The sequence below is a fragment of the Melozone crissalis genome, unplaced genomic scaffold, assembly GCF_028551555.1.
Source record: "Melozone crissalis strain CALT ecotype California unplaced genomic scaffold, PUWL_Pcris_2 ptg000026l_1, whole genome shotgun sequence".
NCBI lineage: Eukaryota > Metazoa > Chordata > Aves > Passeriformes > Passerellidae > Melozone > Melozone crissalis.
In genome coordinates this window covers 10,802,277-10,827,047 of record NW_026535804.1, presented here as the reverse complement: position 1 = coordinate 10,827,047, position 24,771 = coordinate 10,802,277, and the positions used below count along the sequence as shown (strand labels likewise).

General features: G+C 40.0%; 1 protein-coding gene across 2 annotated transcripts in view; it reads right to left on the bottom strand.

Annotated features, from left to right (window-relative positions):
- Positions 1-24,771, bottom strand: part of CEP112 (centrosomal protein 112) — a 164,255-nt gene that overhangs the window by 94,565 nt on the left and 44,919 nt on the right. For both annotated transcript variants that reach the window (XM_054278782.1, XM_054278783.1), the window contains exons 18-19: positions 12,025-12,160; positions 8,691-8,798 (exon numbers count right to left, since the gene is read on the bottom strand). In XM_054278782.1, coding sequence (XP_054134757.1) covers positions 8,691-8,798; positions 12,025-12,160 — 244 coding nt within the window. The remainder of the gene's footprint in view (positions 1-8,690; positions 8,799-12,024; positions 12,161-24,771) is intronic.

Sequence of the window (24,771 nt, the reverse complement as noted above, 5' to 3'; positions counted from 1 at the left end):
AAACAGGAGAGGAGAGAAAGGATGAGGACCAGAGCATTTTCATCCCTCAGAGGCCTCCACACCCATCTTCCCTAATGAATATTAGCAGGTATTCCACATTCCCAACCAACAAAATAAAGAGCACAAAGTGACTGAGCAGCCATTCCCTGCCCTGGTGAGCACTCCCTGAAGCTCCTGCTCCCCTCAGAAATGCTGCCAAGCACTATGGCTTCCCTTCCACTCCTCCCTCTCTCATTCTTGTATTTTTATTGGGTTGTTTTTTTAAAGAAAAAAAAAAATTAACATATACCAAAAAATGGAAAGATAAAATCCACGCTGCTTTTCAGCAACAACAGGACTTCATCACAGGAAACTGCATGAAAATTGTATTAATTCTTCACAAACCAGACAGATTCTGTCTCCTCTTTGAGGTAGAGAGAGCCTTTATGAATGATATAACAAAACCACCTCCTTCAAAAATTCTGTCATGTGGAGATCTTGCTGCATCCACCCCTTGATGCTGAGCACTTCATCAGATCACATTCAAGTGTCTGCTCCACTCCAGCACTTCAGTGTCCAGGGACAGGCACTGCTAGGTGCTATACATTTCAGCCAGACAAGCAACACGACGCTCACAATGGGCATTAGGGGCGAGGCTGAAAGGAAACATTCATTAAATAATCGTGTGTGCCCTATTACCATAATCACAGGGCATTCATTGTGCCTTGGATGTTTCCTCATCTTGTTCTCTCAGAGATGAAAATCTCTCATTCCCTTCCCTGTGCATCTGTTCCTGTCTCCAGCCATGGCCTGGACACAAAACCAAGCAGGAATATCTGTCTGACCTGAGAGAGCCTATCTTACCACTGCTGTTATAACACAAATATTTTAAAATTATGATCTCTTCTTAGCTGAATTCTTCATTTTCTGTTTCTACACATTGTGATAGAAAAACGTTCAAGCCAACAGGTGGTTTACTAAACTGTCATCAGAATTACACTATTTACTTTAAATTTAGCTTTTAATTACACTTTTTCTTCTAAATTTAGCTTTTAACCGAAATTTAAATTTCCTTATTTTTTGCAGAGAAAAGGATGTTAAGAAGAAAATTAAATTCATAACAAAGAGCTAAAAAAGGTTAATGCAAGAATTGTGACAGTCTCTTGTTGTTCACTCACACAAAAAGACACCAAACAAATCTGGCAGCGTGGTTTGTGCCCAGGCCAGTGACAACTCAGCTGGTGAGCACAGGCAGATGGAACTGCACTCACAAGGGGAGGTGCTTTCGGACAATTTGCTAAAACAAGAGACAGTCTAGTAGAGAGCCAAGGTGAAATCCTGCTGCTGCTAGCACGCCTGAAGAACAAAGATCGACAATAAACAGCCCACTGATGGCAGGAGATGTTTTCAGAAGCCAAAGATTTGTAATTTAATCAACACCAGCAAATACCTTTTGAAAGTCTCTAATTTAGAACAAGGCCTTCAACTACCCAGTTTTTGCTTTTACATCACATGCTAAGTTTAGGCTTTTCAATTTTAGAACAATTTCAACTTGTTCTCAAGAACAAGCACGCCTTTGAAATTCTTTTTAGAGTCCCCAAAGGAGGGAAAGGAAATTAGTTAGCTCACTACCTCTTTGAAAAATGTAACTGCTACAATAAATATTTGACACCAAAGTATGAAAATTCATGTAAATTTATGTCCGCAATTCCAGAAATATTTTAAGTAACACCTATATAAAATATGGTTTTGCAAGGCAGGATGATTTTACAAGCACTGTTTTGGCATGACTGAACTGAGGGCTGGAGAAGCCACCAATGCATTGCACGTGTCACTGAGCTAAATTCACTCTGCAGCACACCTACAGCACATCTGCTTTCACCATTTCCATCCTAAAATCATTTAAGAGTTTGAAAATCAGGTTTTTACATGATTACTCTGCCCCAGTCCCTGCCCAGGCAGGGCACAGCACATGATCTGTCCCCAAAGAACAACTCCAGCAAAATGGAGCATTTTGTGTCTCCTAAGCCTATCAATAAACCTGCACGTTCCATGAGGATATGGGGATTACCCATCCCTGCAAATGCTGCTGCTGAAAGCAATCTGATCTAGCAGCCTGGAGGAGTGAGTGCTAATCACGTTGGGGTCTGGTTCAGCATAACTTTGGGCAGAAAAGGAGCATCTTCACTGCAAGTTAAAGGAGAAAACCAGAACAGAGCTCCTTTGCAGCAGGTAAATGAAATGGATTTTAATTTACACTTTTTTGGAGAGAGATTTTTCTGTAAGTTGAAACATTAAGGTCTCCCAAGATATAAGGGGTGCAATGAGCCAAGGACAAATGGGACAGTGAAAAACACATTACCACATGTGGGGTACTGTACATGACTTTCTATTTCATTGCAGGCTGCAATAATTTAACTGGTATGACTGTGTTTTCTGTAATAGTTACACCTTTTCACCAACCACTAATAATTCTTTCTCAACTGCAAACTAAGAATTGCAAGAAATTCTTTAAAAGAAACTAGCTGGTCTTCAGCCAAACTGCAGTTTGATTTATCCTCCCCTAAAATAATGCACTTGAATGGTCTCACTCTCACTATATAAAATTATATTCCTGATCTGTACATTTTTACTTATAAAGGCTTTTTAGAATTTTAATATTTTTAAAGTATGAGCAGCACAAACCCCACCTCAATCATTCCATCTTCCCAATCTTCTGGCATGAGTAAATTTGATTTTAAATCACAGAATTGTTTGGGTTGGAAGGGACCTTTAGAGCTCATCCAATTCCAAGCCCCTGCCATGGGCAGGGACACCTCTCATTGTCCCAGCTTGCTCCAAGCCCTGGTCCTGGCACTTCCAGGGATAAGGAGTCCACAACCTGCGTGAGCAACCTATGCCAGGGCTTTACCACCCTTACGATGTAGAATTTCTTCTTAATATCTAATCTAAACCTGCCTTGCATCAGCTCAGGGCCATTCCTCCTTGTCCCATCACTGCATGCCCTTGTGAAAAATTCCTCTCCAGCCTTCTTGTAACATTATACTGGAAATGGAGTTGCATGCCATGATTAAATCCAACTTGGTGCCAGGATGAACATCAGGAGGTTCCTCCCCTTCCCTTCCCTTCCCTCCCCAGCCCACCCACACCACCAAACCCATCGCAGGCTGCAAAGAGAAATATTCCTTTCCAGCTAACAGACCTTGAGCCACTGCAAACGCCTGTCTGCAGCAGAATTTGCTGCGTGCAGTCTTTGTTTAGGGATTCAGTTTACCCAAGGACCTCCTTTGAACACAGAGCTGCCTTCCCAGCCTGGCTGTTTACCGCAGGCACCCGTTTGTGTTTCTGGAATCGCCTCCCTCTCCCTCCTCCCCTCAAAGTGGATTCTTTGACTACACAGGGAGCTCAGGCTTTCAACTCTGCATCACACGCGACTCAGATGCCTGAAGGAGACCGTGCAAATACCCATCTGTCTGGCTAACAATTCTGTAAACAGCAATGGCACCATGAGAAGATTTCCACCCACTCTTCACTTGGAGGTTAAACTCGTCTCCTTTTCCCATTTGTGAGTTTTAGCTATAAAGCAAAAAGTTGATGTTGATTGAAGAAACTATTCCTCAGATATTCTGCACAAATGGTATTCATCTGTGTCTTAGGATGGTTCAAAGGAAACGTTTATGCATCCTAGATTAATTTATTAAATGAAATTTATGCAGCTTGTTGCCGATGACATGAAAAATTTAGAGCTTCTACTAACGTGCTCATTTGGCCTCCTTGCAAGAACAGACTGTATTTCAATTATCTTCGAGTACAGACAAAGAGGAGAGGAACAAAGCTTTCCACAAAGACTCTCTCCTCACAACTAAACCAGAATACTAAAAATGGATTGTGGATCTCTGAAAATAAATGGCCAGGTTAATGCACAGCTAAGAAATGCTTGGGACATGGGTCTGTCCAAGAAACAACAGGTTTCAAACTGGGCTTTGCAAGTGTTTCCTTCACTTGGGTGGGTAACAGATTGGTAAAAGAGAAGCTAAAAAACCAGAAAATGAAGAATGAGGCCAGAAGGGAAGCCAGAATGGAGGTGCAGTGGCAGGAGCTCCTAACAGCACAAGGGTATGGGGACAAAGCGAGCTGGAGGTGGAGCTTGTTATCTCCATTAGTGTTAATTACTAAGTGAAGGCTTTGCCTGAGAGAACCTCACTCTTTTCTTTAAATTAACCTCACTAGAAAGTTATAAAAGACAAAAAGATCTACAGAATATTCTTCCTCTCCTCTCAATAACACTTTTCTCTGCTCCAGCACACTGCTAAAACAAGAACAGTGTCCCCAGCAGCACCTCAGATGTTGTCCTTGCTGCTGGCAGGTAACATTACAAACACGCTTTTTTCACTTTTAACCAGCTATTTTGCACTTCTTTACTTCACTTCTTTTATTATAAAAGGCATATTTAAACTTAACCACACCTTTGTCTTGCTGCCAACTTAAAGGCATTGTCTATTGGCTTGTCTTCAGCACGATTTCAAAGTGATTTCATTAAATACCCAGGAACATATTTCTGAAGGTGTCTCTTTCTTCCCTATTTGGATACACAGGACAAGATGACAACTCTAATTTCTTCATAACTTTTGCAGAAGTCAAAACCCAACAATAAATGTCACAAGAAAGGATTTCCTGAGATACAGGGTGATTCTTCAGCTATCATGTAACAACTTTCCACTTTCCTATGGAAGCATGAATAATTATTTTTAAAGGGAATAAACACAGTTAAAGATGAACCAAATCAAAAGGATTATTTATATATTTAGGCTGGCATTAAATCTCAGAGAGTATGGCCATAACTCATCATGTAACCCCATCCTGCTATCACAATAACTCAAATGGTTTGCTACTGATGGAAAATAAGATTTCCTAGGCTTTGGCTTTCTTACTAATCTTGCATCTCATTTATTTCACATTCACTCAGTCACTTCAGCAACTGTTCACAGCAAACAATGGGTGTAACAGTGATCACAGTTATTATTAATGGTTTGGGGTTTTTCTAAAGGACAAGCTAATGTAATTTTAGCATTGGGATCACATTGAGTTCACTGGAAGTGTTCCATTCTCAACAAATTATGAAAATCTGCTTGAAACAAAGGTGTGCATCTACTTGAGTGTGCCGGGGAATGTCCCTGCATGAAGCCCTGTCCCATCTCTATCATGGAACCACCACTCCCCACGAGAGATGTGCTCTCAGAAAGTGCTCAACTGTCAAGGATACGGGAAAAAAGCCCAGCAAATTCCATAACTTTTCTGTCAAATTTGACTAAAATCCATTACTGGAAAGTCTGGGCACATGATCTTTCAAACACTTGGGCTCACAGAAGATGAACTTGTCAGAAACACTTCCCAGGTATTTTGAGCTGAATTGAGGATGTAATTAGAAAGTAGGGGGGAAAAATGAAAAAAAAAAAAAGGGAGGGTGTGCAAAAAACCAAACAACCTTTCTTCCTGTGCTGACAGTGCCATAAAGCCCAACTACAGATACTGCAACCATTTCAAAGGCAGGAAAGGCTGAGGCCTTCACTGTGCTGTCCACTGGCTTTGAAGTGCCGCAAGCAGCTGCTCCCAGCAGATAGCAACTCTGGTGCTGCTGGAGTTATTTTTTTTTTTTCTTCAAAATATACTTTCAAATCTAACAGCTGCAAGTAGAACAAAGTTGAGCTAAAGTATATTTAAAGAAGAAAAAAAAAAAAAAAAGCCAGCAGTTTCTCTCTCTGAGAGTGTTCTCAGTGGATACTTCAAAAGCAAGTGGCACCGAATCAGATGGAGCTGGGACCAGGAGGGACATGTGACAGCTGAAACCAAATACTGCAAGATCCAAAAGTTCCTTTTTGATTTAGTAATGGATTTGAGCGCATTTAAAAAGCTAATAAAATATTAAGTGCTGTGGGTTTTTCCAAATTATTTTTGAAGCAAAGGACAAAGATAAATAAATATCAATGTATCAGGTTATTTGTTGTAATAAATATCAGGTAAATATCAATGTATGTCTAATCTGCAGGCAGAGCAATCTTTCAGCCCCACAATGAACAGTCCATGCTCACACCAATATTTGTTTTGAAATCAGGATTCTAGCAGAGTCCTGTGGCATCAACCATTCAGATAAAGCAGAGAAGTGAAATCACTGCTCCAAGTGCCTACACTCCCAAAATGTCTCTCAGATTAACACATCAGTTAATTTGGTTCTTTATTACCAATCTGATTAAAATTATGGACAACTGAATTGTCCAGGTTGCCATCAGTGCTACCCTTGCAACTCACCGTGAAAGCCAACAAAAAATAAATCAGTAGGGCAATTTCCCTTCCCTTTTTATGTCTAAATTTCATTTGACAATTAGATTCAGACACTTGATGTAGAACATCTCAAAGCAATCACTAAATTTCTCAGGTAGCTAAAATATCCAGGTTTTTGGTTGGGTGTCTGATTCCAACTGGAAGTCTGCTGGAGCCCTGTCAAAATGTATCCCCACTTTGAATTCACTGCTCTATTTAAACACTTTAAATCAGAGTGCTCCTTGCCAAGTAACAACCAAAGAAATATGCAGTAAAACAAGGCAAGGAAAAGTCTGCTTTAAAAAATGGTTTAGAAGTTCTGAAGCATAAATAGAGAGCAGTGCAGAGAAACAGAAGTTGGAAGGACTGAAAGGAAATTTTAAGAGTGGAAGAACTGAGCTCATCCTGCTCCGTGGTGGGGCTGGAGGGGCTTTGTGCCTCCCAAAAGAACCTCACTCCCACTGATAACCCCCTGCAATCTGCAGGAAGGGCCACGTATTCTTCATGCTCACCAACTTTCAAAGAACATTCCAGATGAAGGACAAAGAGAAATAAATTTTTAAAAAGAGCATAAACAGGATTCTACTGAAAATTCTTCTTAGGCTGTCATTGTTTAGCTGTTTAGGGCTGAAACCCTCGGGTTCCAGTGATGTCTCATAAAGCTTAGCTGTTCTTTCTTACAGTAAAAGCAGCTATCCTGAATAAAATAAATGGGAAGCAGTAAACATCTCAGTGAAAAAAGCTTTCACTGATGTTTACCCCAACACCAACATTGCTACAGAATAGATTAACCAAAAAATTTTTAACTCTCATATTAATTTCTTGCTTTGTGGGGTTTTTTGACACAGTCAAATATAAGAAGACACATAAAACCAAACCATGACAATATGAGACATTGTCATTTGCCTTTAGTGTGCAGAGTCAGCTGAATATTGGCAGAAAATTTTATCTATGGCTTGGTGGATGTTACTACGGATGGTAAAAAAAAATTTACAATTTGTAGGTAGAACAGGAATGTTGTAACTCCTGATACACTGCAGGTTAGCATTTATCTCTACAGATTAAAATCTTTAAAATCTGGGATGGGAAAATGGGAACAAAGTCTTTTAATAAATGAAATGCTTACTTGGGACTTTAAAGATGAACTACAAATTATGAGAACTGTAAAGAAAATATGTGAGCCAACCATATCCCTAAACTGATGTGAAGATATGACTAAATAAAAAATTCTTTAATTGTCCAACTGACCCTGACACTCCCATCACTCTCCTTTCAGCAGTCCCTGACACACCAAACTTCCTCACCTTTCCTGCACAAATCCCCAGTATCTCTGACTATTTCTGAATCACTTAATGCAGGAATCATCATAAATAACATCTCCCAGTTAAGCTGAACACCTGTGAGATGTCCCTCACCCTGCCAGAGGCCAGCGTGTCACCTGTCAGGCGGCAGCACGAGTGGTGACGTTGCTTTGATCCGACCCAACAAAATCCCTTCTGTTCCAAGAGCCACACACAAAACACACCATTGTTCCTCCCCAGCCCAGAGCAGGGGTCTCTCAACACCTACCAAAGTGATCTTGTTCCTAAATTCCCTGAAAAAGCCCCTTCCAGATGGACCAGGGCAGGCCTGGCTCCGCAGCCAACCGCAGCGTTCCATCCTCTCACGGCACAGAAGATAAACAGAAATGAAACCACATTTCCCTGCTGGAAATGCAAGCTTAGATCCACACAAGAGCAGTGATAAGAGAGAACCTTCATGGATTAACCACCTCATTCCTGCAAAGTACTAAAAATCCCTTTTCAGTCCTACAGCAGGTGTTGCCAACAAAGGCCACTTTAATTTCATGACCAAGAACCAGCTCACACCGTGTCTGGTGCAGCTCCTCAGCTCCCAAATCTGTGCCATGCAATAATTTCTCTCCTTCTGCTTTCCCCCCTTTACATTTCACAGCAGTACTGAACAAAACTTTCTTGTCTCCACCCAAACATTTCCTGAGTATTTCCCAACCCTGAAATTACATTACAAAGAAGAAAATCACGTTCAGTGGGCCAAAACAAGCATTCATACGAACACTCCCCGTGTCAAAAATGATAAAAAGAATAAACTGCTGTTTCTTGACAAGAAGAGAAACAGATAATGTGTTAAATAATTGAACCTGGTGATTATGAAAATAGGTGTAAGCCTGGGAAACAATTTGAAAGAGTCAGAGGTACAAAGGGTTGTGAAGAGGAAACAAAAAGTATTTTCTGTGTAGAAAATACTACATCCCCACCACAAAACTCTGCATATCTATAAATGGTGTTTTTATAGGAAGGACAGCTACACACAGCGACCTACAGCTGCAGGAAGGGTGTTTTCTCCCCCCCACCTGGAGGAGCAAAGCAACTGACCTGTTGTTCATATCCTTTCTTGATCTCATCCAACTGCCAGGAGAATTCTCTGGCTTGCTTTTCCCGGAGCAATTTTGATCTGCTTAGATCTGCTTCAACCTCTGCCATCTACATGGGAAAAGAAAGGGAATATTTAATTTTTTTTTTAAAAGAAAGGCATAGCTTGAAATGTTCTGACATTTCTACAGTTGTTTGTAAACCATCAAAGAGGAGAATATCACTTGTTGGGAGTGATAAAAACACCATTTGTATGTGGTGGAAATGAATATTCAGTCTCTACAGGATTATTAGTTACTCAAGGACACAGTGATCACTGTTGTGCCACTCCCTAATTACAAAGGACTGGCTCAGTTTTTCACTCAACAGTGCTGAATATCCCATCAAAATTAAGTGAATATTTTCTCTAGACACATTTAAGACTCAAATACATTTCACTTAAAAATACACTGCTTGTGGAAATTCAAGGGAAATCATGTGCGAGTCAGAGCATAAACTGCACAATTAAAGCAAGTTTACATTAAATCAGAAAATAACTTTAAATAACTTAAAAGAGAATTATTTGGCTGCAAGTGAAGTCCTCTGAAGATAGTCATCGCCTATGAATAATGAGTCCCACAGATTCCAGCACGCAGCATCAAGGAAGCAATTTCACAACTCAATTAACAAAGGCTTTTGTATCAAAAGCACAACTGTTAGCTGTACATCAGGCATGTTTCCAAGGGAATATATATAAATATATATATGTAACTCTGCTGCAGTGCACACTCATCAATGACTTTTAGATCTAGATCCCAACATAAGCAGTGAATAAACCGTGTCCCTAAAAAGGGAAAAGAAGTGGAGGGGTTTGAAGGACCACAAGCCCATCTGCTCCACAAAAAGAAGAAACCCATGGATTTCTGAACCACAAGCCAAAACCCTGCTTGGCCTGAGGGAGTGCTCAGTGTTCAACAGATGTCTGTGCCAATTGGCCTGGACATCACTCCCCAGCCAGGAAGGAGGAGAAAAGGCAGCACTCGGAGTGGGAACAGCATTTTATTGCAGAGTACTCCAGCAGGAAAGGAAGGGACTGGAGCAGGAGCTGTTGGGCACATACAAAGTGGAAAAAGAGAGCAGTGAGGAAGCAGCTCCTGAACCTCACTGCTATCATCTGCCATTAAGAAAAGGGACTGCAGTCAATGTTTTATGAACCATCTTCTTCCCGCTCCAAACTTACTCAAATTGCATATCCATGGCCATATTTTACTCAGGTTAATAAAACCCAGAAAAATAACAGATCTTGTTACTGCACTAAAGGAGAGTTGTTTTGTTGTTTTTTTTTTTTTTTTTTTTGTTTTTTTTTTTTTTTTTTTGAGAGAATGAAAATGTTCAAAAAAATGAAATAGTAAAAACACATGCAAAGATGCTTTAAATCTACTGGCTTCTGCAGATTGATTCGTTAGGTCACGTTCATCTATTTCCAGCAAAGAATCTTGATCATTGTTTGCCAAACCCAGGAAGCCCCAGATCTACAGTACCATGACATAGCCTACGTTTTATTTTAATTAGCACTGGAAAAAATGCAGATCTTGCAGTTAAACACGTGCCACCCACCCACCAGTGGACATCAGGTGACTCTTAATAATCACAAACTCGACAAAATAGGAAGCAGATGGCAAAACAAATGATATTATCATAGAGCCAAACTAAAGAATCAAATATTGATTGCAACAACTGAAAATGACCCCATCATACTCATCTCCATAATTAACTTTATCTCACACCAAAAATGGGTTTAAAGCCCAGTTATTCCTAATGCAGATAAAAGGACAGTGTTGCTATGGCTACTGCAGTTGTTTTGTAAGTAATACATCCCATCTCAGCACAAAACACAGAATTTTCCAGTATGTTCCAATGGACTGGGGGATTTATCTAAGAGTATGTGGATGCAGAGGAATGAGAAAGGCCAAAGCCATGAAGAGAGAGCTTCAGCAGTGTTCCTTTGATGTATTTGCTTGGATTTCCTTGGTTCCTGTAGAATAGAGCCACTCAACTGCACAATATCATTTAGTATTTCTAGATTTTAGCACCCAAGCAGGGAAAGAGTAAACCTCTGGCTGATTCATGGAGTACAGCAAAACTGACTTTCAAAATTTCCCAGAATGCAGCAACATTCTGAAGGAAATTTACTGTCATTTTAAAATTACAGTTGACTATGTTTTCCAAATTCTTTTGCACTTTCTTATGTTTTGGATTGGTTTTCTTTGCTGAAGGTTTTTTTAAGTGAATGAAAGTATTATTAGCTTTTCTAGAATTAGACAACATCCCTTTTAGATCAGAACTAGGATATTATTTTAAGTCATCATGAAGAAATTGCAGGAGGATCACACAGTACAGAAAATGTCAGATTAATATTGTGGGATTTTTTGTATTTCCCTCGTGGGTCTGGTTTTCTGAACACATCTTGCTTTTATGAGTTTGTTCTTGCTTTTTTTTTTTTAATTTCCAAATTCTATTATTCAGTCTGCATGGGTATTAAAAATAGCAGCAATGAAGATTTTCAAAAAACTTCGAGAACAACAAAAAGGGAATTTCCTCAGTCCTAAGTCAGCACTCTCAGCCACCCATTCCAGTCCCAGCCTGCAGCACCCTCCTGTCAGCAGCGAGGTTTGGTCAAGGCAGGTGAGGTTGGAACTTGTAATCCAGAATTACAAGCTGGAGTTCTGTCTGGAAATCTCAACCACATGAGGAGTTAGGAAATGTCACTTTTCTCTCCTTCTTTTTGATCACCTATTGCTTGTTCCTCCTTTCTTTCACTCCTTGGGCTGCTTTTATAAACTCCCAGAAGAACAGTTTAAATACTGTTTGCTCCATAAGAAATTTAAGCCACTAAACTCCCTGATTTTCAGGGACAGAAAAGCGGATTTTTCCACCCTCTGCACATGACTGCCAGCAGCCACCATGGCTCTGCCCCTGTTTGGGCTCAAACTGATTACAGGAGCTCATTAATGGAAGACAGAGTCGCTGGGAAAAGAGTAGGAAGAGCCACATTTAAGTGGGAAACGACAAGCGTTGTTCCATAGGGTGTATAAACTAACCCTTTATACTCTCACTCCTGAAAAATCCCTAATCAGTATCATAACTGCAGATATCTTTATAACAATGACAATTCTGGCTTTGTCAGAAAGATGAAACACCCGCCACCGTCCCTTTCTGACTCGCCGCAAAGACACTACATTGTCAAAGATTTTGATGTAGCACTCTCAAGTGGAGCATGTTTCTGGCATTATAAGATCAGAATCCGCTATCCCACTGCGCCAGAGTTTCAGAAAGGCTGGCATTGTGACCTCCTCACCCGCTGTTTCATTTCTGCAGAGTCTTTCTCTGAGTTCAGCTCCACCTGCCGCTTAAACTCCTCCAGGGCAGCGCCTGCCTGCTGGGCCTGCAGCCTCTGTACCTCCGTCACCCGCCTCAGCTGCTCCTCCTTCTCCCTAGAAAGTCACAGAAAATTTTCAGAGTTCAAGTATCAAATAAAAGAACAAGTGTGCTGGTGTAAAAGAGAGGCCTTTAACCCGATCAGTTTAAAATAGTATTCAGATTTCAATTTCCTGTCCCAGCTTCTGCCCAACTTCCCTTTGCAGGGCTTTGAAGAAGGCGATGCGAGGCCGGAGTTATTTTCGCTTTCTCCGATTGAATTTCACACGCCCAAACACGGCGTCCACAGCTCACAACAAAACCTCCACCTTCAAAGCTTCTCTTCCCTTCAATGGCTCCCTACCCACTGTAGAACCCCTTTCATTAATCTCATCTAATTAATAAATTTAATAATAGTAACAATGAATAAATACTAACAAATTAGATTTCATTAAATTAGATTTAACAACTCCCAATACTTAAACTCTTTTTAGCATGATTGCCTTTCCAGATTAAAAAAAGCAAAACAAAAAAAAAAAAATCAAGAAAATTATCCCAGTGCCATCTTTGCTCACACAAGGCGCAGGATTATTCCCTGCTTGTCATAAATCAAAATGCAAAGCAGGGCAATGCCTGACACGTGGTTCCTTCTTAATCTATTAGAAAGCCATAATGCTGTGATGTCTATTCAGCCTTTACAGTAATGACAGATGTTAAATCTCTGTGCAAAGATATTTCATATCAACAGCCTACACTATTTGACATATTAAACCTGATACATCTATAGAAACCAGGCTGGGTTTCTTCAGACTGGATGGTACATCAATAGTAATGTTTCTGTAATATTTTATGTACATTCACATATATGAAAAGATACACAAGAAAAGATAGAGACGTTCACTATATTGACACAACACAGAGAAAAATTCAGGTAAGTTATAAATATTTCAAATGTGAGTACTCAAATATTACCAACTTTTATTAACTTGTTACTGGTTTTGTTATTAACTTTTTGTGACGTGTCCCAACTCCCACAGGTCAGCAGAGCTGCCTGACTCTGTGCTCAGACACTGGAGAACACCACGGTGGCATCCAGGGACAAAGCTGGCTCCACCCATGGCTTGTGACAGAAGACACATTCACACAGACCTGGGGCTGACATTTTCATTTTGCAGGCAGAGGAAGTACCTCACGATAAATTTCCCATTTTGACAGGAATTATTTCCATATAAAACAAAGAATCTGACACGTAAGAGACGGAAAAGCCCAGTTAATTCATCTCGTCTGTCACCCTGCCAGCCCTGGAGGAGCTGCTGCAGCACTGAGAGAGCCTTTCAGAAAGGTCAGGAAGCTGCCAAGCCCAAAGTTACAGTATTCACATCCTCTTCTGTGGTTTGCAGGCCAGACTTTGACAATAGGACAAAGAACATAATCCTACATCTTCACAAAGAGGCTGTTTGCAGTGCAGGAGAGCAGGGTAATTCCATTAGCAAAGAGATCAAAGAAATGCCACAAGCCCTGAGTCAGTACATTGCTGTTTACTTCTAGAGGTTCTTTTCATGATGTATATTTAAAAAAAAAAAAAAAAAAAGATTTTATTTTGGCTTCTCACTCACAGTTGATGGAATAATTGGGAATAGGGAGACTGCTCCTCTCCTTACAGAAAAAGGAAAATGCCTTTTTTCCCCAGCAGAAACTGGAGAAAATGGAACAAAATTCTGTGCCACAGTTTTGGTGATGATTGTTTTGGGGTTTTGGTTTTGTGCTCTTACAATACCTATGCAAATTATCTTCAAATTTGCTAGAGAGCATCCACCACCCCTCCAGATATATTTTATTTCCACGGCCTCCCTGATTCCATTTTCCACACTCCTTTCAGGGGGGAGCACATCTGTGTCAATCTAAGCCATCACATTCCCCACACATTTATGAGACAATAAAAATTATTCATCAAAAAAAAATCACTACCAAAATCAACATTTCTTTCCCCATCCAAACTCAAATGGCAAAATACCATTTAGGGTTTAAATTCCTCCCACAGAGGATCCAAATCCCAAGTACAAAACTCCTCCACCATTCCTCAGAATGGGCACACCAGTGACACCTCCAGAGCTCAGAGTGATAGGAGCTGTCTGATGGATCAGTTTTCCATCTGTTCCTGCTGTTTGGCTCAGTTATCCCCCAAATCCCACATTCCAGGGAGCTGCTGAATACAGATATTTTTAATTTTACAGCTGTTTGACACTGAACTACTTTGAGCACATCACTCCCCTCTCCCAGAACAAAATCTACCTCAGAAAGAAGAATATGTAAGAGTTCTGCCCACATTTGTTACCTTGGAGAGACCATGGGAAGGGGAAAATGTCCCCTTCTCCTCCCAAAGATCCAAAATTCAGCAATGGGCCCTGGATAACAAATCCCTCCCCCTGCAAAACACATCTAGTAATTCCACTCCACACTGGAAGCAAAACCAAAACTCGAAGCTTATTCAAACACATTCACACTGCCAAGTGTCATAAGGCACTGGGACAGCAGCTTTGGTCCAGTCAGATGGAAACACAACAAATCTGAACTTAAAAGGACAAGATAGCAGGCCTTGTGCTCATAGTGAGATTCCAAATCTATGCATCTTCTTCCTCAGGAAGACATTTTTATTTTGAGATATTATGATGTAAACTTCCAGGAATGTGGTTTTTATGCACCTTCCTTTCTTTTAAGGACTTAATCCCATGAATAAATGCAACATCTCATTATAAGCAGGAAAAAAACTTCATTTTTAAGGATGTGGGAGCCAGCATTCTCTATTTTTTGTGCAGTTCAGATTTGTACAGAAGCTTAGAAAACCTGTACAACAATGGCCCTCGGTTCACAAATATAAGAAAAGCTTCACTTTTTTTCCCAAGACACTGAGCAATGTGCCTTGCATGAAGCACTAAAATATTCACTTTGAAGATTATTTTTTTCAGTTGGACTAGTTGTGGGGCCCAGTACAATACAATTACATCACTTAAATCCCCTAAAGCTGAGCCGGCCTGAATATAAAAACAGGGTGAATTTACTCTTTGCCCCCAATTTAAAAAGCAGCAAATTCCTTTTGTTTCAGTGTATAAAGGACATGGCAATGGAATGAGGAGTCTTACACAGCACAAATCATCTCAGGGAAAGTTGACTGTGAAGTCCAGAATTTCAATTTCAGAAATCAGGACCCTGACGTGCACTCATGAGAAATACAAATATTTTATGTGCTTCCTCTTCATGCTTAATCATAAATATTTGTCTTGCTCTGTAAAATGTCTTCCAAGATGTAACAACTAAACACAGTGAGACTTTACAGCACTGCACTAAGGAGACCCAGGGAAGTTCAGGGGTTAACAGGAAAGGTTAATTAAGTTTGGGATGTCCCACAAATGTTGGATGAACCAACACCTTCCTGGAGGGCTCCCAAAATTCCCCGAACAACAGCACAGGGAGCAGGAGATGCACCTGGCTGGGACTCAGCCTCATCAAGAAATTAAAACCTTTCAGACACGAAATGCCAGCACACACTGAGCAATGTACCCCAAAGGCTGCACGGGGACAGAGCTTCACATCCCAGCAGCAAATCCACACCCAAGCTCCCTGTGTGTCATTCAGAGAGATTTTCAGGGGAAAATAGTAATAAGCTGTGAAACTCCTCATGTTTCCTTATAAAATTACACCAGGTTTTAATTCACAAATAGGCAAATTCTTCCCCAGGTTTTCAAAACCTGCTGGCAGCACAGCCCATTGAATCCCAGCTGTACTGGAGAACAGCAGCAGAGTAAGGAATTCCCATAAGGATGTATTTTGCCATTGAATAAGCTTCTGAAATTTAAATTCTGATGGACTCCACAAGAGGGAGAGGCTCCATCCCTTGTCTAAGTCTCTCTCAGGTTGTTATGACTCTGGGTTTATGCCTGGAAATAAACAGGAATCCCAGAATTCCAGAATATTTCAAGCTGGTTTCCAGTCCAACTCCCTCCTTCTCACAGGGCTACTTAAAACTAAACCACCAAAACTCAAATCATCACAGGGCTACTTAAAACTAAATCAAATGACTGAGAGAAGGCTGAGGTATGGGAAAAGCAGGGTCATGGCTGAGCCTGCAGCCCCATTGCTGCTGCTGCTGGGAAAGGCCAGGCTGTGCTGCCATTCCCACATTACACACACTCTAATCCTGTGTACTCAGATTTGCTGTACTCACACAAGTCTTCACCCATTCCTTCCTCTCCATCCTAAATATTGCTACTTTTGAGGGAAAATTGCTTTGCTCCCCACCAAACTGCAAACTGTTCATTTGCTGGAAGGCAGCTGAAGAAGGATATTGTTGTTTCTCAACAGCCTTCCTTTTTATTTAGCGTCACAAGAAACAAAAAATTTACTCTCACTAATATATGTTGAAAAAAAAAATCAGTTATCACCACTCATGTAATTCATTTAGATTAAAAAAAAAAAACAAAAAACCCCAATATAAACACATTTCCAAAGGAAAGCACAGTTTCTTATATAATACACAGCAAACTGTGTAGCTGAAAACACAAACGGCATCAAAACATACCCAAATTTCCCCTGCAAACCAAAAGTCAGGAATTTCACCTTAATATCTTCAGTGTCTACAGATCTGAGGACCCATCCAGTGTACAGACACATACATTTGACTTTACAGAGGGAAATTTAAGCAGACCCACAATCCTGCTCCTGTTCCCAGAGTCCCTCACGTGGAGACGCTCCAGTACTGCCAGGACTCCACAAAACTGCAGCAGTTTAATTAATTAATTAAATTTATAGCCAAATGCAAGACCCACGCTACCATTTTTTTAGTGCCACAACCAGCAAAAGCCACTCCCTGCCACAGCCCCTCTGAGCTAATAGCATGCAGCCATGCCACTACATAAATAATGTATCCAGGCCTAAATGCCACATATCTGTAAAGGAAGGGGTTAATGGGTTAATAGCTACACAAAAATGCTTCAGTAGTAATGCCAAACCTGTGAAATACACAAAAATCAGTTTTGTTTTTCCTGCTCTGGTTTTAACACACAGTGAAAGCTCAGGAGCAGCTTTGGGCTGACTGGAGCATCCCTGAGCAGGGCTGGGGCTCCCACAGCCAAGGAGCAACAAAACCAGGGCTCTGCTGCCATGGCAGCCCCAAACATATGGAATCTGTGCAGAACACTTCTTCTTTTTGGTGTGGAGAGGAAGAGAGACAGTGTGAAGTCATCCAAGCGGAATGATAACTAAACCAAAGCCAGATCAAAGGAGCCAAGAAGAAAGACTGAAATGTGAAGCTGAAATATTTATTGCCTTCAAAACATCATCCCTATCCTGTCCCTGGGCACGTTAATATTTGGGATTTGTTAGAAAGCATTCTAACTTGTTTTATCTTTTCAAAGAAATAAAGCCAAAAATATAAAGGCAAGAAATAAATACAAAGTGCTCCCCAATTTTAAGAATAAGATGAGCTTGTCTTTATGAGAAAAAGCATAAATCCACTTATAAATTGTTTACAGTTTGCATAATTTGAGATGTTAACATCAAAAAGCTGGTCTGCATTCCTTCAAGTAAGCTCCAACAATGGAATATATTTACAATACAATTATTGTTTTAAACTATATACTTATGTTTTAAATAAATCATGAGATAACATTAACAAACTAAATCACTCCTTAAAGCCATTAATGAATTTGGAGCAAACAATACTCCACGTGTGCAGCATCACACTGAAAAAAGAATAATGCATTACATTCAAAATTAATGGCTCACAAATTGGGCAGACATTGGTTAAACACACTAATAATTATTATAACTATTTCTCATTACAATAATGACAGGGCACTGTTGTGCTAGGTGCTGTGCAAACAGAATAAAGTAGCAACTGCCAAATGATGAATGTGATGTGGGTTAAAAGGCTGGGCAAGCCTTGTAAATGTGGCTGGAAAGGAAAACTTGATAATTTTGCTCCAGACTGCAGAAAGTGTCTCCAAGATTTAGATCCACCACACATATGAGAGAGCACAGAGGCTCAGTTATCAGGGGAGGAGGATTAGAACAGAGATTAAATAGTCACGGCTTTCCCATGCTGAGAGCACAGCTAAACCTCAGCAAGGACAACACAGAGGGGAGAATCAGAGAGACAGGTGTAGATAATGCCTTAGAAAAGGGGAGACAAGTCTGTAATTAAAAGGTGGCCCAGAAAGCCAGCCCAGACAGCAAAGAGATTCATGAGGTACCCAAAGAAGAGGAGCAGGGAAGGCAAAGATGGAGATCAGAGAACGGCGCTGTGGCACGGAGAGCTGGGGGTGGATAAAATAAACCATCCAAGGACAAACTATGTGAGAAATCAGCAGGCACAGGACAGAGCCAGGCAAGGAGAATCACTTCACACTAACAAAGCACAGCCCAGGCTGTGGGAAGAGTGACAGAGCCAACAGTGGTTGGCAAACCAAAGATGCTGAGGATGAACTTCCAGGATTAAGATTGTTAAGGAGGTACAAGGGCTCAGAATCCATCCTGTCATTCTACTGACTTAAGGTAACTCGTTTTATGGTTAAAATAATTGGTTAGTTCATGATTCAGAGTAATAACATTCATGTAATATATAATAAAGATATTTCATTCTGGGGAACCATGAATTAAACCAACTTGGCTCATTGGTTTCTTCTTCCCAAGAGGACACGGATCATCACAATTTTCTTTTCCTTTAAAGTACTGTTTGAATGATCAGATTCAACTCTTCCATGAAGGCTGGTTGTATTGTTGCTGAAGCTGAAGGAAAGTTGTACAAAACACACAAAAAGTAAAAGCAAAATTAAGATTATCAAATGTAATTGAAGTAAAAAGATCACAATCATTGAGCAACAACAAGGAACAAAGTTTTTCCTTGTACTGTTTTGTAGATGGTTTCTAAGTGACTCAAAGGAGGTGACAGCCTGAAACATTTCATGCTTTTTAATAACAAGTTAATTGAATTCAATCATCTGTACAACTTTCTTTAGCCAACTGAAAGCTTTTCTCGTTTCATCAATATTTCGGGCATGGTATAATCTTGAAATGAGAAAAGAAATAAATCTGAAAAATACACTGATGTGAGAGGGAAGCCTTTGGAGTAACAAGGGAACAATTCTGCCATTAGTGTTGATTATTTGTATTTTCATTTAGTCAATGTGATTGTGATAGTCCTTAACTACATTAATTATTAGAACAGAAATTTACAGCAATTAATGAAGTGCTGCAGCATGACACAGCAATGCTCTTCACCTCACAAGGCAATACTTTTAATTTCATAAGCTGTGTGCCATATCAAACCAGTTTCACAGTTGTTATCACTAAAAAGATGTCTTGTGATATCTCTATAACCATCTTGAGGGACATAACAGTCCCAGAGCCAAGGATTAAAAATCAACTGTTACATTTTTTTTTGTACAACTGGAGCCTTCCTTTCAATACATATTTCATTATTGCCAGTAGGTCTCCAGAGAAACGGGGGGAAAGAAAATGAAAGGCTCTAAATAGTTAATAGAACACTTTATTTTTGCTTTTAAGTGAGACTATTAAACAAAGCTACCATATTTTGGAGCCCTCTGTTCATGCTCCACGTTGTGGCCCCTAGAGCGAGGGTTAGGGAATGTTTACAATATGCTGGAAACTTTGACTGGCTTTGCTCTAAAAGGTTTCAGATGCTCAAGCACAGCACCAAGTGGAGAACAGCTGCTTGGTTTTCCACTGATTCTTAAAGGAGAAAAAAAAAGGAAAAAAAAAAATCCCAAACCAAAACCCAGCCTACCAAAAAAACCACACAGAGTTTTAAAGAGTAAAACTGGATCCCAACTCCTCAGCCCCATCACATTCCCACTGTTTCTAAATCACAAACGTGGCTTTTTTCATCATGTTGCAATGGCTGCAACGAGACAGGCCTCAACATTTTAATAAAAGATAATGATGAACACAATGAACATGAGTATAAACTCTTAACAATGCTCTTTTATTGCAACACTTGGAATTAAAGACAATGCCTGCTCATATTCCTTTAATTATTTCCGGCTCTAAATAGTAATGGCTTTTCCATTCTGACAAGAATCCTCTCCGCACACAAATACTTCATTTTCAAGGAAAAATGGAATTAACTGCAGGAAAGCAGCTACACTTAGGCAATTACCCTGAAAATATTAACAACAACAACAAGCAATTACTCAGAATTTGGATTCAAGTTGGAGGAGCAAGGAAGGAAAAAAGAAATGAAAAATTAATTTGTGGTTAAAGCTATCACTCCCTTTATTTATTTATTTATTTATAATTGCATTGATGGTTCTCAGGCTGTTATGCTTTGCTGTGTGCAGTGGCATTTCGGACACACACCACCCCAAGAAGCCAATACAAGAGGATTTGAAGGAGCAGCTGTTTAAATATAAAGTTCTCAAAGGGCTTAGTGGAATCAAATTCTCAAGATCCACTGTAAATCACAGCTTTTTTTCAAATTATAACTTCTGTATATTTTGAAAAGCCTAAACTTTACTTCTTTTCAAAATGTTGAGCTCTAACAATTATGCAAATGTAAATTGGAAACAAAAGAATTTATTTCCATTGCTATTTCTTCTACCTCCTTCTGCCAGCTCTCTTCACATGTTTATTTTTCCTTGCCTTCATCTGTTTCCCTCTTTATTGGGTCAGCAGCAGATTGTTCACCATTTATTTCTCTCAAATCTATGTCCCCTCACCTTTGCACTGTTCCTTTTGTGGTATTACAGAGAGAAGAAAAACTAAATAAACACCACGGGAATTTTGCAAGAAATAAGCAATCTTAAGGACTAGAAGATCCTTACATAAAACCTCCTAAAGTTTGATGCATTTTTAGGTACTTCTGAATAAAGCAAGGAGAGCTTTTCACATCAAACAAGCCCAAGTCTTCTCTCTGTGCATCAAAGAGAACCAGACAATGAAAAATGAGTCATTACTCAGACACAGCTGTAGGAAAAGATTCTGTAAAGGATTCTGGAAAGGATTCTGTAAAGGACAACCTCACCCTCTGCCCATTTTTGCCTCGTCCCCATTTCACCAGTGCAGGTGAACTGGGAAAGCCCAGGCAGATCCAGCACTGCTGGAGGAGCCAGGCAGGCTCAGAACAGCAAAACCTTCATCAAATACTCAGGGCATGAAAAAACCTCAATAAAATACTCAGGATGAAAACAGAATCTCAAAAACTCAGATCATCCCACTGCACCAGAGCCCAGAGCAGATGGGGCCTTGTGGAAATCAGAACAAGAGAAACGGGAATTTCCTGACACTCCGTGTTGCTGCCATCCAGGCATTCCCTGTGCCAGCCTGAGGCTCCAGGACAGTGCTAATTTCATTTCAACTTCTGCTTTTGGCAAGGCTGAGCTCAAAGCCACCCTCTGAAGGCTTTACAGGTATCAATACCAAGTTTAGAACCACAGGAGAAGCCTGAGAATAGCTCCAGCTCTGTGGATCTGACTCAATGTCAGGTAAGGAATGACCCAGAATAACCAAATGACTTCAAAGCACACCAGGAGATGACAAGTGAATAAAGAAATGACTGAATAAAGTAATTTCTTTTTGAATAAAGAAATGACTGAAGTTTCAAGAAGAGTAACTGGTACCAACAAAAAAAGTATTTCCTTCCCTAAAGAGCATTTTTTCCACCTTGATTTAGGAAATATGAGTGCTAACACATTTGTATCAGAAATTTTCTGTGAGGCAAAACCTTGTAGCAGAAATAACTGTGCTACACACAAAACCTGAAAATTAAAGTATAAGTGAGTACCACTGAACACTTGAGAAAATCCCCAAAAATAGCAGCCCAGCATAGGGAAGCACAGAGCATTGTTCCCACACTGGAATAACAAAAAGCAGTGGGAAAAGCTTTTTTAAGTCTGCAGTGAGGAAATTCCATGGCACCACCTCCAATGAGAAATCAACTTCTTCTCCTTGACTGCCATGTCAGAAACCACATTTACACATCTATGTGCATGTACACAAGTATATATGAGAAAAGAAAGGCAAATCACTTCAATTTCTGCATTTTACTGAATACCTGCAGGCACCAGCAGCTATTCATTAAAATTAATACTTTTAATTTTTCTGTAAAAAAATCCACACCATGTCATGATTGGAAAGCTTTGGTCTAACCACCAAACCAAACCCCAAAATACTGTGAGAGCTGTCTGTGTGTGCTTTAAAAACTGCTCTGAAAACTATTGGGAAAATCTGCTAACGGACAGGAGTGGCTTTACTGGTTTCTAGAAAGTTTAGCAGTTTAGCCCCTCTTTCTTCCCCAGAATTTTAAACAAGTTCAGACAAGGGGTAGAAAGCCATGGAAAAAAAAAAGAGGTGTTGGGAGCTCCTTATGTAAACAAATAATTTTATTAAGTGAGTCAGAATGAAGCAGCTGCTTAGCATTTGCTCTGTGTCATCCCCACTTGCAAAGTGCTGAGATTTGGCTCCATAGACAGACACAAACAGAAATGGGGGGGAAAAAAAGGCAAAGAGTGAGAGGGAGAAGGTTGTGGGGCACTGGAGTGGAGATGTGCAGACATTCCTTGATGCTGCAGTGTGTAACTACAGCATCTGCACCTGTACAGGGGGATGGAATCTCATTTCATTTCATTTCATTTCTCCTAATATGTCACTTCTTAAAATTTGTTTCCTTCACACAGTACATAATTGAAGAGGAAATCTGTACTTCAGGAGCATATGAAAATGTTATTTGTGCATGAGGCAAGCAAAGCAAAAAGCATTAAATCAGATCCCATAGTTCTCTCCAGTACATGAGAACTGTCACAACCCTTATCCTGAAGAAATCAACGTGGTCTGCACTTCCCATGAGGGTGACAGAGGATCACAGCCTCAAGCTATTCAGGATGTTTATAATTTAGTCCAAAATCTCTCCGTTTCAAGAATGACCAATTGTATGTGTCTGTGCAGCCCCAAAGATGAGATCCCTGTCCCTGGCAGTGCCCAAGGCCAGGCTGGAGCACTGGGACACTGGAAAATGTCCCTGCCATGGCAGAGGGTGGAATGGGATGGGTTTTAAGGTCCCTTCCAACCCAAACCATTCTGGGATTCTTTCATGACTCTGTCAAAACCAAACCACCTCAAAACTGAGCTGGTGTTGTGGTTGTAATCTTCAATAAAATGGGGAATATTTCCCTACAGCAAACATATATTTCTCGTAGTAAACCAAAATTATTGAACAATCTGCTACCAAAATATTAGCTAAGGAAAAATAAATATATAGAATGAATAAACATCCAAATTCCAGAGAACAAGACACAAGAGATGGTGCTGAGAGCTGTTTAACAAAATTGTATAAAGTCAGCAAGAGCTTTTCTCTCTCTTCCATGCAATTTCTTCAGCAGCAACTGGGTACAGATTTTTTTCCCCCTCATTTATTTTCTGTTTCATTCTACTCAGTTTGTACTGTGACAAATTATATACCTCCATTTCCTACTCCTCTTCTTACTGTGAGATAAGACCAGCAGAGATTCAGCCTATTTGCAACCCACTCTCATGACACATTTTCTGCAACCAAACCACAGGGATTAGAGAAACAACCTTTCCCCCCAAGTAATTACAGAGAAGCTTTTCAAGAAAACTTTGTTCTTATAGAAATGCCATTTAAAGGACATTCTAGAAGAGCCCTTGCAGCACTTCTCAGAGGGACTTTTGCTATTAAGCAATGCCTGTGACATGCACTGCAGAAGTAAATATAAATTTTATATCTACAAGTCACCACCACGAGTCAGGAGTGTTGGAGCAATTCTTTTGCAAAAGGTTTGCTTTTGACAGATATTTCTACCGTGAACTTCAGAAGAAGAAAAAAACCTCCTGTAAACTACATAAACCCCTATTCTGTATTGAAACTGTGGCAATACTGGGTTTTTTTATATTTTTGAAGTGACAGACACTTTCAGAAATGTGGATTTTACTATTCCAAACAATGCCTCAAATCACTTTCATTCTGCATCAGTGTGGAAATGTTTGAAACAGCAGCAGCACTGTTTGCTGTCACAGCACTGGGAAAATAATGATAATAATAACAAAAACCCCCTAAAATGCCTGCCACTTCCCTCTCTATGTGCTTGCAGCTCAGCAGCTACTCCAGATATAATCCTGTGGCCATTTCAGAATCAAAGTGCACTCAGATCAAAGTGGTTTATGAGGAATCACTGATGCACCTACTGGGTTCTGAGTTACAATTCCACAAGGCATCATTTCTCTGGAAGATGCTGAACTGTATCTTCACCCACCTCATGCAAGAAAAGGTTGTTTTCTAAAGATTTACTGGCTCTTCCTGAGCTTGGAGTTAGTTAAATTTGTTTTGCAAGTATATAAAGAAATTCAGCAAAATGAAGCATTTTTACATAAGATATTGGATCTTATGGACTCATATTAATAGGAAAGGATTGCTAAAAAGAATAATTCTTGCAAAAGAATTCAAAAATCTTCAAAATGAAAAAAAAAAAGGCCAAAAGGAAGCCATCCATTTCTGCCACAACACACAATAAATACCACTGCTCCTTATCTATTTCCTACTTGTATATCATATAAAAGCACATATATGAAAAAATCTCAATATTGCCAAGACACAGTGGAGCTAAATGAAAGGTCTGAATTGCAGAAAGCCCAGCAGGACTGGCAGTTCCTCTGACCTGGG